The sequence below is a fragment of the Alosa sapidissima genome, chromosome 3 (genome assembly GCF_018492685.1).
Source record: "Alosa sapidissima isolate fAloSap1 chromosome 3, fAloSap1.pri, whole genome shotgun sequence".
Lineage (NCBI taxonomy): Eukaryota > Metazoa > Chordata > Actinopteri > Clupeiformes > Clupeidae > Alosa > Alosa sapidissima.
In genome coordinates, this window is record NC_055959.1 from 7499969 (window position 1) to 7520855 (window position 20887).

The 20887-nt window shown below is 45.2% G+C and overlaps 1 protein-coding gene across 2 annotated transcripts in view; it reads right to left on the minus strand.

Moving 5' to 3' along the window:
- arhgdig (Rho GDP dissociation inhibitor (GDI) gamma) overlaps positions 1-20887 on the minus strand; it is a 32707-nt gene that overhangs the window by 2929 nt on the left and 8891 nt on the right. For both annotated transcript variants that reach the window (XM_042085282.1, XM_042085280.1), the window contains exons 2-4: positions 14551-14727; positions 8311-8394; positions 936-1012 (exon numbers count right to left, since the gene is read on the minus strand). In XM_042085282.1, the coding sequence (XP_041941216.1) occupies positions 936-1012; positions 8311-8394; positions 14551-14722 (333 nt within the window). In that variant the 5' untranslated portion in view covers positions 14723-14727. The remainder of the gene's footprint in view (positions 1-935; positions 1013-8310; positions 8395-14550; positions 14728-20887) is intronic.

Here is a 20887-nt window from a genome sequence, read left to right on the forward strand (position 1 = left end):
GCTTCTTTCACTCTGTCCCTCATTCAAGGCCTCTTTGTCTCCTTCTTTCACTCTCATTCTAACCTCCATTTAGACTCGATCAGTCCGGTCGTGCCCTCAGGAAGATGGAGTGTGAATTGTCGGCGAACTCATCTTTCCCTCCCAGATCTAACCAGAGTTAATTAAGCAGTGGGGAGGATTTTGCACTTTCCCATAATTCACCCACCACCCTATGTCCCCTAACACACACACACACACTCTCTCTCTCTTTCTCTCTCCATGTCAACAGCCACTTCGCATTGAGACATTTTAAAAAACAGCATTCCCATGCAGCCCAAGACAAATATTTCCCCAAGAAATGCACAAACAAATACAAAGAATAAGCCTTGCATTTCAGAGCATGTTTGCTTATCTATAATCATTTCTTTTTTTGGTGAGGGCGGTTATTTTAAGGGTGTATTAGGCTGCTTACTTGGGAAAGCCACTCCATGTTTATGCATGCACTAAATGCTGCTCCTGTCCTTGGGGACCCAAACCGTTTGAGAGGGTAGGCGACCTCTTTCATTTTCATACGAACCAAGGCCTCATGTTTAAACATGTCAGCCGTCTATTTTGGAAATCAGAGAACTTTCTGCTGTGAGAGAGGAGGCGAAAAGAGGGGCTGTAGCCAAGCTCAAGTAGGGCAGAGAGGTCTGGTGCTTTCACAAACATTTGAGAGACTTTTCTAGATTTTTCTAGTTTTTGATGTCTTATAAACATGTGCACTCCAGAACCAGATTACATATAAACCTACTTTGAGAGATTCTTCCCAGGAGATGACACTTTACAGTACTTGCCATATGTAAAGCTGAAGAACAATATATATTGTGCACATGATATACCTTTTACAGTCACAGTGCAGTGATGGCAGCATATGGTAAAAACACAGAAAAAAAGAGAGTGAATTTCCATCTCACCTTGAAGTGAATCTTCACCCTGTAGTCAACACCTTCTTTCATGGTAAAATTTGCCTTCTTCAAAGCCTCCAGGTCACCTGTGTGAAAGAGAGAGCGCTTGTCAGACTCCATTACATTACCAAGACACTTTTTCACACCATCCCACGTTCAGCAAGAAAGAGGGAAAGAGAGAGAGAAAGAAAGAGCAGGGTGAAAGGAAAAATTGAATATAACGCAACAAAGACAAGAAAGCATATCAGAGAACAAATATGCCAGTTCTTGCATTGTAGCATTTTCTTTTCAGTAGGTCATTTGGCTTTGCCTGCCATAAAAGCCTTCCTATACCAATAAGTCAACAGGATAACTGCAGCGTTATCAATTTATCTCTGAAATTTGCCTTAAGTGGTCTGTAATGGATTCTGAAAGCACAGAGATGGAGAGTGATGCAGAGTTAGCGGAGTGATAAAACGATCCGTGAAAGAAAAAAAAAGCAAAGCAAAGATGATGCCTTCCCTTCTATTTCTTAGTTACGGAAAACACTCGAGGAGAATGAACCAACAGGAGTGGACTGTGGCTGTTGGCCAGGCTGCAAGCACTGAGAAACCCGCATTAAGAGTTCAATTTAAGTCTTCACCCAACTCCCTGTATCACCATAGTTCACACACACACACACACACACACACACACAGACACACACAGCCATTTTCAGTCAGCATGCATTTCCATCGCAGTATTCATTTCTATCTACATTTCCTTTGTATATGTTTGTACATGAATACGCATCACAGTATTGTAATTTACTACTTCCTTGGTACATTTACATTTTTGTGAACCAAGTTTGCCATTAACCTATTCAAATGTAAAAAAATACCTACAATATGTCGATATGACACACTTCTAGAGGAAGCAGTAATATCTTCAAGCATGAAAATACGTAAATCAGGTCGGCCAAGGTCTACCTTGCAGTAATCATGAATAATGAAACAATGATACACTGGGAATCACTTTACACCCTCAATCCAGAAATGTACCTAAAGCATGAAGAAATGCGGCAAGTCAATTTTTGTTGTTATTCTATGTCCATGAAATTAAACTGCCATCCCTCTCCACTCAGCCTAAAAATGCCAAAAAAGAAAACATAAAATGGGAGTAGCTCGTTTCAGAAGTGTAATCGTGCTCTGTTCTTTGCTTTGCCAGTAACAGTCTGTCAGGAGCATCTATGGGTAGATGGCTCCGATGACTCCGCAGGGAGCGGCTGTATCTTTACAGCGACGTAAAATGGGCCAACAGCAGATCGGTCCATTGCCTGCTGTCTCGAAACACAAGCGGCGGTGGCGGGAGGTAACAAGTAAGTATAAGTAAGTATAAGTACATATACTCTTTTGATCCCGTGAGGGAAATTTGGTCTCCCAATCCGTGAATTAGTGAAACACACACAGCACACAGTGTACACACAGTGAGGTGAAGCACACACTAATCCCAGCGCAGTGAGCTGCCTGCATCAACAGCGGCGAGCAGTTGGGGAGCAGTGGGGGGTGGGGGGGGAGCAGAGGGGAGCAGTGAGGGGTTAGGTGCCTTGCTCAAGGGCACTTCAGCCATGCCTAATGGTCGGTTCACTTTCACTCTTGGTCTTTCTCTCTTTCCCTCTCCCTCTCTCTCTCGGCCAATACAGACTTGTGCAGACATGGATGCCACCTTGATGATTTAACCTCAAGATACTACACTCACTGTGCAACCCTCGGGCTAGAGGTAGTCGGCTGCACTCAGATAAAGGTGAACGAGACTGACACACTTGGATAGACTGGACGAGACTGTCCCCAGTGTGCACTGCATACAAAGAGAGATTCAGAGTCCGGCAAAAGAAAGACCTAAAGGCCAGGGGAATAAAACATCCACCACGAACAGTCATGCAGACATAGACTACTTAACTGTGGTCTGGCTTAAGAGTCAAGGTCTGTTTGAAACAGAAGGTAGTCTGCCATTGCCTCGTTGGCCATTTAGACCTTCCAAGATCAAATATTATCCAGTTTGGAATGGACTCTGGGAATAATTTTCATCATCCTCATGTGTGCAGTGGTTGTACCTAAAGCACTCTCCTCAGCCTGCAATAAGAAATCTCATTTGGGCCCCCCAACAGAGGCATGCTCACCCATAAATGCATTAATGCCAAGGGGAGATGTACACAGGTTGCCCTGGCCTTTTGGCAATGGTCCCTCAGAGATGATGAAATATTTATTGCACCATTAGCACAATTCACTCAAGGTAACTCTGCAACCTTAATCCAATCCGGTTAACAAAAATCACCCGTCTATTAGATAAAAAATGTGTTCAATGTGTGTAATTTAATTTTAACATATTGACTGTGAATTCTCCACGGCACAGATGCATGAAGCGGCAATGATGCTTAAAATATAGTTCTAAGCCATAACTCAGGGTTTGATGTTATGGACAGGTTGACTGTTTGGGCATTCTGAACAACGGTGCACAGAACAGAACAGCATGACCTTATTTGCTGTAATAAGCCACAAAGCCCCCTGTCTTAGCTCTGCCAGAGTGATTCTCACATTAGATTATCGGTAGTCGGAATAGGAAAAGAATGAAGTGACAGAGCTGGCACACAAACAGGTGCTTTGATAACAACACTCACTCTCTCACTCTCTCTCTCTCTCTCTCTTTCTGTGGCACTCCCCACTCACCCCCCCTGCATCTATTTGGTCTTGTTCAGCTCTGTCTAGCTGTCTGTGCCCAATATACAACACCCACCCCCCACCCCCTGCTCTCTTTTCTCCCAGTTCCATTAGGGAGGCTGCAGATAAGACAGGCCTTCTGTTATCCTAATCAGGGCATCAGCAGAGACTGGAGAGGAGAAGAGGAGGAGTGGAGAGGAGAGGAGGAGAAGAGAGGAGAGGAGAAGAGAGGAGGGATAGAAGGGAGGGGCGAAGAGTAGAGGAGGGGTGGAGAGGGGAGGAGGGAAGACTAGAGAGGGAAGCGGAGAAGAGAGGAAGGGTGGAGAGGAGAGGAGGATAAGAGAAGAGGGGTGGATAGGGGAGGAGGGAAGACTAGAGAGGGAAGCGGAGAAGAGAGGAAGGGTGGAGAGGAGAGGAGGATAAGAGAAGAGGGGTGGAGAGGGGAGGAGGGAAGACTAGAGAGGGAAGCGGAGAAGAGAGGAAGGGTGGAGAGGAGAGGAGGATAAGAGAAGAGGGGTGGATAGGGGAGGAGGGAAGAAGAGTGGAGAGGGGAGACTGAAGAGGCAGAAGAGAGGAGGTGAAAAGTAAAAGAAAAAAGGAACATTAATAGGAGAGTTGAATCCGCGCACCAGATTCATACTGTCTGTCTTGAACCCCCCTCTCTTCTCAAACACACACACACACACACACACACACTACACTACACTACACCCCCCCCTTATCAACACCACCTGCTCACCACCCACTGTCAAACCCCTCCATCTCCCTCTCTCTCTCTCTCCCTCTCAAAGCTTTGGCCGCCCGGACACATCCGTCAGGCGGCGTTCCGTTCCGGCGGCTCCACCACTCAAAGGGCCCATCATCAGCTGTCAGGCAGGCACGGCCCCTCGCTCTCGCACCATCCATCAGGGAGGAAGTCGGCTTCCTAATGCTCACCGCTCGGCTCCGCCGGAAATCGCATCGCACACACTGTGGTCTTCCAAAGGGAGACGCGATGTCTGACTAATCAAGTAAATATGATACTCCGATCCATAAATAGCACTGACGTTTGGGCTGCAAGAACACAGCTCAGCGTTGTACAGGCCAATACATGAAAGCGGAGTTGGGAAGCTGGGGTTGGTCCAGTTAAACCTTTTCTATCTGTAGTTCAACTCAGTGTTTTGTAGAGAACATTTTTGCATTTTATATGTTTCATTTTGTATTTGGTACTGAAAATAAACATGGCCTGCCCCTGAGTCAGAAGAATTATGAATGCATGATGATCACAAAGAAAAAGTCAAAGATATGTTCCAGGCAAGCTTGATATAGATTTCTCTCACATTGCTTAAGGTACTGTAGCTCTCACAGAGGTTTCTAAGCAGAGCCCAGCGATACCTCTGAAGAGACATCAAACAGTACAAACTGTTCTTCACAGTAACAGAAATCAGAGACACATCATCATAATTAAGAAACAAGACAACACACCGAGCACCAGGTATAAGCTCTGAGGGACAGATAGGTTTCTTCCTGTCTGATGTCTCTCTTGGTGAACTATAGGTACCCTTAAACTATAGGTACCAGAGCAGCACTTAGCCATATCTACTGTACATGAACATCTTCAGCAGTATATTCACATCTGTCTATATCCCTGGCGTCATGACCTGACAGATTTGAATGGGCAAAACAACTTACACTCATTTCGAACATACTGTGCTATGGTTATGCTTGAGAACGACCTCGATCTGAGTGAGATGTATGGTGTTTTATTTTTGCTGCTGACAGAGGAAGCTCTGTTGCAAGGCCACTTCCTTCACACAATTCTGATGTTGAAATGAACACGTGATCCACTTGGCAGCTGACTAAAGTCTATGCAATACCTTTCCTCCCCTGCCTGCAGAGACAGCAGCAATGGATAGTCACCATAAAGTCGACTTTTGTTTTGTTTAAGATTTTGGTTTTAAAGGAACCGTATGTAAGAAACGTATTTCAATTAATCATAAAATGGCCCTGATATGTCACTAGACATTAAGAAATCATGTTCATTTCAAATACTTATATCATTTCAAATACTTATATCACTGACAACAGTAGTCCGGTCAGGATATTGTCATTTAAAAAGTGAAGTTGCAGCCCTCAACTGATGTTGATGTTGTGTTTTGTCATGTCATGTTGTGTTTTGGCCTGATGCGCCACCCTCTACCTATCTACTAATCACAAAGTCAGTAGTGTTTCGGCATCCGGGTTGCCAGCTCTGCCAGTCAGGGGGGAGGGGGAGGGGATACACCGCTCCACAGTAATTTGAAAGTGATTGCAGTACCAGTTTTGGCTACAATCTTACATACGGTTCCTTTAAGGGATTACGGAATCTGTCCAATCTATTGTCTTGAGTTTTAAAGTTTTGTTTTCCTATCTGTTTTCCAAAATCTATTAATAAAGAAATCAACTGTATCGTTTCCTAAAGTCAGAGCATTTTTGTATACCAAAAAATTAAGGATACCACATGAAATGCATGACGTTTGAGTAACGGCTAGGCTCTGTCTGTATGTTCTGTTCCAACATCTGCTTCTTACGCAAACTGGTATAATATAGTTCATATTTACATGCCATTCATAATAATTACACGTGAACTCAATCAGGAAATAACTAAAATATGCCATAAAGGCTAATGTATAATGTAGATGTCAAGACATAATATAAGTACAGGGTGTGAGGTAAGGAAGAGTCTTCACAATGTGTTGTTATACACCATTATGTTATTATGGGATGTCACAGCCTAGAAGCCTGGCTCTGAGGACGGATCATATCTCTGGGGGATTTGGATTCCTCCTTCCAGGAAGAGAAAAAGGGACTAGATCCGCAAAGGGTCATTTCATTGCCTAGCAACGATATGACCTTTCGCATGGCTCCGACTGCTGCTCAGGAGACAGAAGAGCCTCCCTCGAGCCAAACGCTGGAGGGAGGGAGGGAGGGAGGGAGAGGGAGAGAGAGAGAGGGAGGGAGACAGAGAGAGGGAAGGGGAGAGAGAGAAAGCGGGAGCTAGAGGGAAACAGACAGTCTGTGAGAGATGCAAACGAAAGCGATGAGAGAAAGAAAAGAGACAGGAGACAGGAAAAAAACAGCAAGTGAGTAAGAGAGAGAAAAAGATGAAAAAAAAAGAGACAGAATAAAACCAGAAAAGCGAGAGAGGGGCAGACAGACAGACAGATGGAGGGAGGGAGTGAGAATGCGAGCGCCTCCGAGCACATCGACCGCCAGCGCTCCCTCCAGCCCTGCCCACGTGGCCTCGGCTCTCCCAGCCCTGACAGGTACAAAGTCGCTCCGCCCCAAGATTGATTCCCGCTTCCAACCGCCTCCTCCGCCACCTCCTCCTCCCTGGCCCTGTGAGGCACAGGGGGGATGACATCATCCCTCTTCGGGCTGAAGAGGTGACTCATTAGAATGCAGTGTGTTGCCCTCCGAGGGTCTGTCAATATTGTCAACTAAGCAAATGCCATCTCTCTCTCTCTCTCTCCTTCTCTCTCTCTCTCTCTCACTCACCTTTTCTGTCTTTTTCTTTGCCTCTCCAAACAGAACCCTTTGTCTGAGCTTCTGAGGAGCCTTGATGTTGCTGTGTCAGCAACAGAACACAACCAACATCTAGATGAATGATGTCAAATAGGGCGATTGTTCTTGAGAGAGGAAAGGAAGCAGGGGAGGGGTGTGACCTGCATAAGTGCTCCTCACGGGTCTGCGTGTCCACTTACTGTGTCTCTGGACCAATGGGCGTGGCCACTGAGCGCATGATGTAATGGCACACATACTGCAGTGTTAAGATACTCCACATTGGAATTCACACACAAACAAACACAAACACACACACACACACACACACACAGCACACTACATTTTTCTCTTTATTCTATGTTGAAAATTTGACCTTAAAATGCTTCTCAAGGCTGTGGATATTGTCACACCACACCCTAATATCTGTGTGTGTGGTAAATGACAAATTCCTCTTCACCGTGTTGCATTACAATAGGAATACTTATTTCCCTTCCCGTCTCTAAGCCAGGAAAGCCATGGCTGCCGGATAATTAATTTTGGTCATGCTGCAAATCTTCTCAGGCAGACAGACCTGACGTGGGCACAGGATGTTGGCATATCTGCAGGCTATTTGTGCCCTGTTGGAAAAGAACATTATATTTCCCTACGAGAAAGAAAATTAGAGAGAGGGAGAGAGAGAGAATTGGAGAGAGAGAAAAGAGAGAGATGGTGAGAGTGAAACACTAAATTCACCCTTGTTCAGACACGTCAGAGAGAATGGCTCTTGTCAAGCTTCAATGCTCATCCTCAAAAAATAGTTTTCACTTTCCGTGATCTGGAAATTGCGAAACAATCTGCCACCAGTGATGTGTAATTTCACAAAACCAGGGAGCGAAGCCTGAAGTGTGAGGCAGAGGAAAAAGAAAGTGCTCTTCTGGTTCAGCTGACAGACCAACAGTACCACTGCCGTGAAGTCAATTCCAAGGACATCCATGACTATATCTGCCTTCATCTTTTCAGGAGAACCTTGTACTGAGAGTGACTTATAGTAAGAGTGAAGATATGCACGCAATCCCAATGGGGACACAGAGGTCCCACATGAGATCTGATTAAATGACAAATGACTGGTTACAGCCATATGTTATGTATGTTATGGAAAATAGAAACACCAAAATGAGGTCACACATTGTACAACAGGAGAAGGTCACCTGTGAGATCCATGGTGATGGGTCCAGGGGCCTGGTCACACATCAGTGTCAGTCTCGTCACCTGGAGGTTAGGGATGGTGGGGTCTGTGATGGAAGAGAAGACAACTTAGAAATGGTGTTGCGTTTTCTCACACACTCTTTGTTTACCTGATGCTAACCCACAGATGGAACCGGTAGCATAGGCAGAATAAGACAGTTTCATTGCTATAGCATTGAACTCTGCATTGAACTGCATTAAAGGCCCAAGGCCCTTGAAATTGAATAATGGCCAAAGGGCAGTCCTATGTCTGACTAAACTAAATTGATTGATAACTAGGCATGCCCCATTGCCCCCAGAGCATAGCACTGTAGTGGCCTGGCTGCTCTAGCTGTTGGCTTCAGCAACTCGAGCTAGATAGCACAGATTGTTTGTTTTTTTTTTCTCGTTTTTTTTCCGTACCTACAGTACTCGGTGACTTTGAGAGACAGAGATCTATGTGAAAAATTGCTGAAGTTTTCCTTTAACTTCAAACATTGATGAGTCAATTCAATGCTCCCACATGCCAAACTATAGCTACAGTTTATGCACAAGAACTTTGCTTGTTGATAGACTTTGCACTTCGCCTGCCATTTAAATCAGGGCCCCCAATATGATTACCCATCAGGCATTGCATTCTCTCTCTCTCTTACTTTCTCTCTCTCTGTACTTCTTTACTACTCTAAGACAAAGCAGTCAGCACGAAAACTGCATTTGGTTACACACATAGGGGCATGCCGTGTGGGGAGCTTAAAGGAGAAGTTTTTCACATAGATCTCTGTTTCTCAAAGTCACCGAGTACTGTCGGTAACGGGAAAAAAAAAACAGTTGTAGTAAAGTCAATTTTACCTAGCTCAAGTTGCTGCAGCCAATAGTTAGAGCCTTCAGGCAGTTACGGTGCTACAGTCTGAGGGCATTGAGTGTGGCAGAATTCCCCTTTAATGCTCGACACATGAATTATGGGAACTAATGTGGGCGTGTGGTGAGACTGGCATTCGTGGCGTGTTAATGTTCAACATGTGTCCCCCCTCATTCAGCCGACCAGCAGTGGGGATCAACGAGACTGAATCATGTAAGAGCCATGGAGGAGGAGGAAGAGGAGGAGGAAGAGGTGAGCAACAGGGCTATATGAATGTTTCCATTTTCACATGAAAGCTGCTGGCAGGGTATTGGCACAGATGGTGCTGGAAAAAAATAATGTTTCCAATTTAATTCTCATCCTTCCAAACATCATAAAGGGTTTTTACTTTATGCCGCTTATGAGAGACAGGAATTAAAGAAGGCTCTAATGGAAGCTTATAGCCTTCATGAAGAAGGGCCTTTTCTTCTCCATTTAGGGCAGTAAATGAACACTAAGAGGAAGCTAAAGTGGTCCAAATGCTACCATATTAGGTTAATAGGACAAGGCTTCTAAAATGTAGTAGGTTTTCAGATACAGAAATGAAACAGAAACATTTAACACACAATTAGAGAAGTACATGTACAGTATGAGGCTTAAGGTAAATACATGTCAACCCACAGGTGCTGTATATTTCCCTACAGCAGGGTGTATGTACTTCAACAGTCACTTCACCAACAGGTCTTGAGAGGAAACAGTGGCTTGATTAAACATGAAACAGATACAGTCAGACAGATATACAGTATAGCTCAGTATAGCTATAGTGTGTATGTACAGAATAGTGCATCTGCTCTGTTTGTTTGAGACAACAGGCCTTTCATTTCTCCGCTTTCTATTCTCAGCCCTGCAGTGACCTGGTCACTAGACGGAGAGTTAAAAATTCTCTCTTCCACAGGGAGTTTGTGAGCAACAGAGACATTTTGTGCTTGAAGATGATGGAATCCATTGTGCTCTCCCCTGCTCTTGTAGCCCACCCTCCACCACCCCTACCCACCTTCACCCACCCAACATCATGCCACTTCAGCACATTCCGCCGGGGGGAGGCTATCACCAAGGTGACGGCTTCTGACACCCTGCCAGTGAAGCCACTGTCCTGGAGCATGATGTGTGTCACGGCTCAGACACACTCCCATGGAGCCATGGCCACTCTCACTACTCACACTAGACAGGACACACACACACACACACAAATAAACACACAAAAACACACACACACACACACACACAAACAATGCACACACACACACACACACACACACACACACAATGCACACACATTCAAAATAATGGCAGAGGTCCCCTGTGGCAAATACACCCACTGCGCAACGAAACCCAAATAAACAAATGATGAGGAAAACTGCTCCTGTGCTGGTTGGGGCGAAAAGTCAGGCTGGGAAAATAAATATGGTCTCCTCTGCCAAAGGCTTAGGCCAAAATGTCAGAAAACACTAGTGGGTGTTTTAGGTCATTGGAATATTCATAATTTCTGATGTACTACAAACCTATTATCCATGAATATTTGAGTATCAGTGCTGTGAGTTACATCAGCATTTCTTGCTTTTCAGCAAGACTCAGGCACAGCCCAAAGAGCCCGCCCCCTTCCTGTCAGTGTGCTGTGCCCGAGCAAAACAATTGGCAGCCAGGACTGCTCATCTATTTGGAGGGTTCCTGGCCTGCCAATACAGCAGTATGTTGATATTTCAGTCTCAGATGACAGAATCAAGAGGATTCATCAAGACATCCTTCGTTTTACTTTTTTTTTATTTGACTTTGTATAGCTTTTGGGCTTTCCTTTGATGATGTCCAGTAGAGATCAGATTAGGTGATATGAGATGTTTCTCTCTTTTGTAATGCAATGTTTATTGATTTTTCAACATAGGGAAATATACACAGCATTTATCAATAACCCCCCCCTCCCCCCCCCCCCCCCATCCCACCCAATCCCTTACCAACACATGGATCAGCATTGGTCAGCGGAGTACAAATGCATGTTTGAAAACAAACACACATACATTATAAAAGAGAAAATTATTGGAAAATAAATTAAAAAACACCTATTTACAAAGCAACTTTTTAATCGTAGCAATGCCATGTAGCCAATTATTGATAGTGGAAGGCTTTGCATGGTTAATTCTTGCTGAGGAAAGTTCTAGGTACATAATGTCTAATAGAGTATACAACCAGTGTTTTACAGAAAGATCATGGAGTGGAAGCAATCTCTGAACCACTAATGTTTTGGCTGCGGTCATACCTGCTAACCAAAGTTTTCGTGTTTTCTCTGTGATGTGAAATTTTGAATCATTAAACAAAGGATGTACTGCAGGATCCATTGGAAATGTGATGTTTGTTAAATTGGATAAATTGTAACTACAGTATTCCAGAAAGAAAACGCCTCTGGGCAGTTCCATACAGAATGCATGACATTCCCTACATTGCAAAAGGTACAATATGAAAGAGATGTTTCTCTCTAATCTCTGTTCTCTTTGCAGTGGCTAACCAGTGTCTAGGCATTGCATAAAAAAAACTGAGTGTGGGAATGTCAAAAGCAGAGGGCTATTTGTGTGTGTGTGTGTGTGTTTATTGGGGGGGTGGGGGGGGGGGGGGGGGCTGAACTAGAGGAAGTACTGTTAGTCATGCACTGAGGGCATAAACAAGCCCTCAAATTGTACACATGCAGCTATAACCCAAGGACAAAACACACAATGCAAACATGCTATCACTACCTTAACACACACACACACACACACACACACACACACACACACACACACACACACACACACACACACACACACACACACACACACACACACACACACACACACACACAACACCTCACAGTTGTACAATTCAGCACCCTTGGACACACACACACAAACACACGCCCAGCTGATTTATTGTGTCCTCTCGAATTCATATATCATCCTGGAGAACAAAACATGACAAATTAAAAGACATTTTAAAAAGGAGCCAAGTGCCACAAGCATCTCTGAGAAACGGCCGAGGTTAATATTCCCATCACTGAGGAGCGTCCCACGGCTGTGAGAAGGGGATGAGGCAGAGCGCCTGAGCGCCACATTCAGAGGGTCCTTCAGCACAACAGAGTAGTTTTGAGGCTGAATCAAAAGTGCATAGCTAAAGACACACACACACAAACACACACACCATCCACCTCCATTATCCTCTCCTCTCATGCCCGCACCAATTCAGCTGCCATCACAGAGAGATCTGATTGGTTGTGATGGCCGTGGCACTGTAAGAACATCTTCCCCCCGCAAAAAGTGAAATATGAGATGTTAATCACTCGAAAGGCTGCTCAGCACTCAGGGTCGTTACGCAGGCCAGGGGCCGCTACTAACAGCCTTAGAGCCATAATCATGAATATAAAGGTGAATCATTACTGACTCATGAGCTATTCTACGCAAATGACCCACTTCACTGCAGAGCATCTCTGTCACACAAACTAGAAAACACTTAACAGGGAACTAGACAATCAATTTTTAGGAATTCATTGCAATGTTAGTAATTTGTGTGTTGGAGCAGTAACTAGAAACTGCTTTTTATCTCCCAAAACTCCCAAACAGGCTTTGTTGATTTGTCATGCCTATTTTCCCTTTTATTTTATGTGGCACTTGTGGTATTATTTCATCCTCAGTTTAAGTTAATAAGTGCAATATTTTTCAGTAATGAACATCACATTTAAAAAGGCGGGCATCAAAGTGTCAGACACCTTTCAAAAAAGTTTCCAAGCTTTGCTCTGGTAGTAGTCAGGAACTCATTAAAACTCAAAGTCCATTTGATGCTGTAGGCATACAGTAAAGGTTAATCTTCCCCTAATACCCCGGGTGCCCACTTGGAGTGGTAAATTGGGTTTTTTACCTCCAGCTGAGCACCCCTATCCCATATAAGCCAACGCAGAATACTAATAGCCATTTCTAGGGGAGAAAACCAAATCTATTAGTGCTGAGCTGTAGTGTTTTTTTGGGAGCTGTTCCCAATTTCACGGGAACAAGATTTGGGTCAAAGTCCTGAATTTTAATGTTGGGGGTGTTGGTGTGCATGTGGGTGTGTGTGTTGATATACATTTGTGGGAAAAGGAGGCGTAAGTGTGGTTTAGGAAGTTCAAAGGATGTTGCTCTCTAATAGGAAGACAAGCTCTCTCTCTCCCTCTCTCTCTCTCCCTCTCCCTCTCCTGGCCCTACGGCAAAGCAGAGGCAGCCTCCCTCACAGGTTTGAAGGGTTTTGAGGCAGGACTGAATTACTCCAGGGATCTGAGACTGTTCAAGCACAACTGGCCTAGTGGGAGATGGAAACCCCTGGAGGCCCGTGACAGAGAAGGCTGGGACTTGCTGTGTGAAATAATGATCACAGACACAGACACACACACACACACAGACACACACACACACACACACACACACAAGGTGCATCCCATCCCTCTACATGTATTTTCATGCGCCTCTTTCCTCGGTCCTCAGTCCTTCAGCTTGTGCCCCTGAAAATCATTCAAAGCTGGACATTATCGAGGGTGTCTCATTTCTCTAATTACAACCAGAGGAGGTGAGAACGAGGAGAGGACAGAGGAGAAAGGGCCGATACCTGGGGAAGCGTTTTTAGTCGGAATTGTGCGATCATTGGTCCAAACTGTCAAGGTGAAAAGTTCCCTCCCACGTCTATCAATTTTCGGTTTCCAACAAGTTTGTATGGATTTATTAATAATAATAATATTAATAAATTAGTAGATAGACCAAGAAAAGATCTTTATATGCTGGAATTATCTTTTTTTTTTTAAAAGTTCATGCCTGTTTTAAACACATTGTATTTAAATAAGTATTAATTTATGTCTCGAGAACTATCAAATATTACCTCATTATCAGGGTCAATAAGTGGGAATAGTCCATGTTTAATATGATATTTTTAGGCTTTGGTATCAGTTCATATTCTCTGCAATTTGCGTGTCTGTTTATTCTAGCCTAAGAGGTAATGCATGAGTGAGCAGGACATCTCATTTCTCTGTCTCTCCTTCAGGACATCTCATTTCTCCTGTCTCTCCTTCAGGACATCTCATTTCTCTGTCTCTCCTTCAGGACATCTCATTTCTCCTGTCTCTCCTGGTTACCATAATATCATGTTCAGATTGTATTACTCCTACGGACAGGAGATTCCCAAAAAACTGATTTACAAAAGAAACCAGTTGAAGAGAAGCTCTGCTGAAAAGTGGATGAGTTATTTGAACTGGGACCATGCAGCTTATCTGAGGCTTTTAAACCAACAGCCTTGCGTCTGACCCACTCATGGTCCAGGAATGAAAGGACAATGTGCTCACCTGCAACCACCGGGCCTGAGCCCAGGAGAGCCTGCTTGTACTTGGTGAGACTCTCGTCATCCTTGTCCAGCTCCTGGATCTCCTGCAGGGACTTCTGGGCCGGGGGCTGGTAGTTCAGGTCAGCCTCGTCCGCCTCGTCCCCAATGGGCGTGTCGGTCTCTTTGTCAGCCATGATGCCTGAGAGGAAGAGAAAAGCATGGGGGGTGGGGGCAAGTAGAAGTCTATGAGTTTCATTACACACACATATGTTAACATAGTTGTGGGCGTGGTGGAGCAGTGGTGACGTCATCGACGCCTGACAATCATTTGACTCATCTGGGTTCAATGCCTGACCCAGCCATTGCGCGTCTGTGTTGCTTTGGATAGAAGCCACCTCTCAAAATTGGTTGCTTTAACCTTTAGGAACCATGAAACCTGGAGTGGTCAGCAACACCAGTTCACAAACGTGAGTGTGTCACCTGTCTCACTGGAGAGATTCATTGAGCCCCTTTATTAGTGGCACTATACAGTAAGCTTGCTTTCTGTTTTCAAAGCCACACTAGCTTTCAGATAGGAAATGGTATGTGCTGCACTTCAGCACAAAATAGTAGTCGTCACCACACACCCCAGTCAAAGTCCAACATTGTTGTGCAAGGAAACCGTTCTTGCGCCATGCAAGCCACTGAAAATACTGGGCAACAGTGCCATTGTCGTGTGTGTGTAAGCGTATCCTGAGCAGCGGTGCCTTTGTTGTGTGTGTGTGTGTGTGCGTGTGTGCAAGCGTACTCTGAGCAGCAGTACCATTGTCGTGTGTGTGTGTGTCTGCGCGTGTGTGTAAGCGTACCCTGAGCAGCAGTGCCGTTGTTGTGTGTGTGTGTGTAAGCATACCCTTAGCAGCAGTGCCGTTGTCGTGTGTGTGTGTGTGTGTGTGTGTGTAAGCGTACCCTAAGCAGCAGTGCCATTGTTGTGCGTGTGTGTGTGTGTGTGTGTGTGTAAGCGTACCCTAAGCAGCAGTGCCATTGTTGTGCATGTGTGTGTGTGTGTGTGTAAGCGTACCCTGAGCAGCAGTGCCGTTGTCATGTGTGTGTGTGTGTGTGTGTGTGTGTAAGCGTACCCTGAGCCTGTCTGTCTGCCTGCCTCTCGTCTCTCTATCTTGGTCAGGCCTCTGCTCTGTAATTCCCCCATAAGCTTAATTCAATTTCAATAATACTGTTATGGGCCACCGCCTCCGGCATTCATCACTACCATTATCCGGGAGGGGCAATATGTTCTCTTTTGCGGACGGTGGTGGGACGCCACCCAAGCGGGCCTGACACTGATGGTGGCGCCGATACATTCTCGTTTCGCCACTTCATTTGGGAGGAAGGACCTCTTGGACGGCATTCATTCGCTCGCTCGCCCACTTGCTCCCTCACTTCTTCCACTCACTGGCTCACTTCTAGTCATTTCTGGACGAACAAGTGCGAGGTTTGTGATGACCCACACCAGAGTGTGAGCTCGTTCAGCAGGCTCCAATGGCCACGCTGTCATCTAAGATTTATTAAGAAAGGCTTGTGGACTCTCATTAACCCAGATGGTGAGACCGGGGGGCATTATTAAAACCAATACAAGATTTCTCAGGCCAGTGACCATATCGTACACACACACACACACACGCACACACACACACGCACACACACTGTGACACATGTGTTTTCAAGACTGTGAGAGAAGCTGGGCATTCCATAAAGACGGGTCCATTGATTTCTCCTAAACGAGGACATTCAGAAAAGCCTGGGTGAGCTGCCTGTCCACACTGCTCTGTGAGTCTGGACCGAGGCGGGGTTATTCATCTTCTTAATTAGCCTAAACGATAGAGTGGCTCGCCATAAGAGAGAAAGGGGGACAGAGCCTGTGTGTGTGTGTGTGTGTGTGAGTTATCACCACCAAAGCTCATTCTGAAGTTCCAATGGGGTGAGATGCTTAACGGTGACATCACCGCTTACACCTGTCTAGACACAGACAATTTAGAGGCCCACTGAGATTAGGTCCCCTTGGTTACAGGCTTGGAGAAACAGAGAAGGAAAGAAACAGACACAAACCACCTGTAATCTTCTATTCTGCATGCTCTGAATAACATACACACACACAGACACATACACAGACACACACACACACACATTTATGATACTTACCTGCTCTCTCTCTCTCTCACTCTCTCACACACACACACACACACACACACACACACACACACACACACACACACACACACACACACACACACACACACACACACACACACAAAAAGAAAACGTTTTGACCAACACCCTTGACCACTAGAAATCTGGCAAGCAGGCCCACAAGCAGGCCCATTGTGTGTAAGTGCACAAAGGCCAATGGCTGGGCTGAACATGTCTGCAGCACTCTGGTGACATGCTTACTTCCCCTTTGACAATGACCTTGCTTAGCTCAGCCCTGTGCCAGAGCCTCTACGTTCAGAGTAGACAACAAAGAGCCAAGTCTACTAATGTGGTACCAAGTGCATGGACATAGGCATATTGTACACTAAGTCACATACTAACTCTAAACAGTTTTTCTGATTTCTGACCATTTATAAAAAGTTCAACCCTGATTTAAAACCAATGACGACTCAAAAAAACCCCTCCAACACATGTGAAACTAAAGAGTAGAAGTTTCACAGAGCCAGAGGAAAGTAGCCAATCTGTCCAGGCAGACAATAAGAGGAAGTGTGTGTGGTTCACAAGGCTACACGGAATTGTCTTTAAAATAAACCCTGGCTCCAATACGGAAACGTACAAACCAATGAGTTTAGTCTTTGGTACAAACACTGAAGTTGGCTCTGAATCTGATGCTGGCTCTGCTATACTGTACGCATCAAACAGTGGTTACAGTACTAGAGCTCACCAGATTCATTTTTAAAAAATGAGTGGTGCATAATTAATTTAAAGTAGAATGCATAAATAATTTTCCTGCAATAGTCTACCACATCGGCTTGTTGCTGACTGGTGAGCTGCTGAAAGTGTGGCTGTGTGTGTGTGTGTGTGTAATAGAGGTAAAAACTGTCTCATGAATGATTCACATGGTCGCCAGCATTTCCATTTCAAATGCTACCATGCTCCACATAACCTCAGGTGTCAGCTACCACGCTCTGTATTCACCCTTCTCCGACTGAGCCCCCGCGTGACAAAGGAAGGGGAGGGCTGATGAGATTGACTGCTTCCAAGGGCCCTTTCCCGACAAAGGGACAACGAGCCAATTAGCACTGTACAAACACCGCACACAAATGAATGCGGCAATCAGGGAGACCGAGAGAGTGAGAGAGAGAGAGACCTTCGGGCGTGCTATAAAACTTCTTATTGATTGTCTCTGGCCTCTTCGATACCTCGTAGAGTGTATATTCTCGTCGAGGGTGTCACACAAGCTCATACTTTGCATGCTAGTTATTCACCAGACCGATATCCCGGGGCATTAGGGGCACGTTTAGCTAATTATTTATATGGATTTACTGTGAGCAGAACATATGAGTCTAAAGCATGTCTCAAAGCCAAACACTAACACAAACCCAAGACTAACTCCAGAACAGGTCTCACCCAGGCAACTCTTGCTTCAAGCACGGTTCAAACACTGGTTATCTGGGAAGAGCACTTGGAGGTCTTGGAGGTGATATCTCTAAATGCTACCATCTCTCAAAAGGGGTCATAGGTAGTAATACATTGAGGAACCTAAAGCACAGAGTGATATACTAGGGTCCTTGTGCTCTTCACATTACAAAAAAGAGGTCTGGTGAAAATGATCATTAAACCTGTCTCGACTGTAAACATAAGAACACATTTTATTGACCTGTGCTTGCATGCCAGGCTGAACTATATTCCACCATTCAATCCTAAAATGGAAAATCTGGTGTTTGCATCAGGCATTTTTTAAATTCCATGAGCCAGACCAATTGATGCTAATCTAAAAACACACACTGCTCAGAGCTAAGGCTGCTATGAGAAAGGTAAACCAGCCAGCCAGACAGACTGATAGACAGACAGACCGAAAAAGTGAGAGGGACTCATACAGTGAGATAGACAGCAAGTGCAACACAGAAAAAGAGAAGGATGGAGAAAGATAGAGAAGAGAGAGAGAATGATGGAGGCCCGGGCAGGGAGGTGGAGATAGGAGAGGCGGGCATCTGGAGGTAGCCCCCAGGGACATCAGACTGGCGCTGGACCCAACAAACTGGCACACACTGTCTTTAACAATGCCCATTAGCTGTGGACCATCTTTATTAATGAGTGGGAAAAGTGACAGTTATTAGCCTGGGTCAGTCGAGATAAATAACAACTGTAATACGTTTGAGGGGTAGCAAAAGGCCTTTTAATTGGCTCACTAGGTCCATTTAAAGCACTCCAATGGCATTACTCCTTTTGTGTGAAGGGTGGGGGGCAGGGAAAGGGGGGGGGGGTCTAAGTTATTAAAGTGTGTTGGTTGAACTTCAAAGAGCATACACACACAAACACACACACACACACTTAAAGCAAGCGCTATTGCATGAAGCTTTGATGTATTGTGGGCAGCAGTATTTTGACACCATGGTCCATGTCCATTAACACGTCATTGCCTTCCTGGGAAGCCCCTGGATGGACAGGTCAGTGTGGTGCACTGACCAGACAGGGAGGGCATGGGGAGACAGCGCATGTGATTTGTTGAGGGTTCTTGTCTACGTCAAATGCTCAAAGAACAAGCTTATTTGAGGCCCCTGCTCAACATATTTGCACGGGTCAGCAAAGTTTGTGGTACATACCAAACTACACAATGAAGGCAGCTGATGAACAGCTAGTGCACTGCTATGCCATATTCCTTTCACCCGCAAGAGAAACTGTTTACAACGAGCAATGTCTTTCAGAAGGACATGAAATAGCAAGATCACGCCTGAAAACAGGAATACGTAAACAAGAACACCAAGTTTACAGGCTTACAAACTGTACTTCCTATATCGCTACAGTTACATCCAATACTTCTTGATGAAGGAACTCTTTCAATGACCGAGTGAGCACAACGCTGAAGCTGGCTCCAGGAGCGGCACATAACATTCTAGATTCCACTAAACTCCTACTGGCTAACTTGCTTCTACCTCACAAGTCCTTTCAACTTTTTATTGGGGGGGGGGGGGGTCTCTACAAAGCCTCTTCCTTGTTTGCTCTGTCCACTACTATGCTACAGAACTCCCATGACCTCCTCCCCTTTGCCTCCTCCATTGTCCACCAGCAATCCCCATTTTAAAACACATGACTACATCTCTCCCATCAGTCAGCTTCAGCCACAGCCATCAGTCTGCGGGGCTACAGAGCCTGCGGTGGCTTCAGAGCTCGGAGGGGTTATGAGGGATAGGAGTTTGTGTGTCATCTGTGATTTAGCGCCATCATAAGGAGCTGAAGCTACAGGCCCATTCTCTCTGATCTGTCTCTGATCCCAGGTGCTTTCTGCTCCTGAGCTCTTCATAGCCACTGATGAAGTGCTGGCTGTGACTTGTCTCACTGTGAACTAAATTTGTAAAAACTGTGTAAGATTTACTGAAGACAACCGGTTCTTCTCTTGCTGGAATCTCCTTTGGGTATCCTTCAATGCGACAACAATCTGCCAACAACAGGCAGCTGCTCAGGCTGATATGATAGCTGGCAGGCAGGTTAATCTGACACCAGGACATAAATGCAACGACTGCAGATACACAAATACATTTCGTTGCCGAGTGGCACGAAACCCAGAGACACTGATCGCGAGCATTGTTCTATTTAGCATTTCAGATGCCTTTCTCTCGACGGCAGCCAACATCTGACACCGGTGTCTTCTTCTAGGGGGAGACAAGACGAGTCCATTAAGCGCAGATGGAGAGAGAGAAAGCGAGAGATAGTCATACTGTCTGTGATCAGAGGAATCAAAAAGGGGTTCACGCACACAATCGCACAATGCCTGCTCCTCCTGGGGACACAAACATGTCAGCTTTTGAAGGTTTGGTGGAGGCTACATGCAGTCTAATTGATTTACTCCCTCTAACATGTGTCAGGCCGCTGACATAGAGACATCCATCAACATCCCCTCAGTAAGTCACCGAGCAACGGTGCATACACACACACACAGGCACACACAAACACACACACACACACAAACACAGACACACACAAACACACACACACACTCACACACAAACACAGACACACACACAAACAGACACACACACACACACAAGCTACAGAAGAAAATGGGGGAGCAGAGAAGTGTAAGAAAAGGAGAGATAGAGAAGTGTAAGAAAAGGAGAGATAGAGAAGTGTAAGGGAGTGACAGACAGAGAGAGAAAGAGTTTAGAGAGGAATGA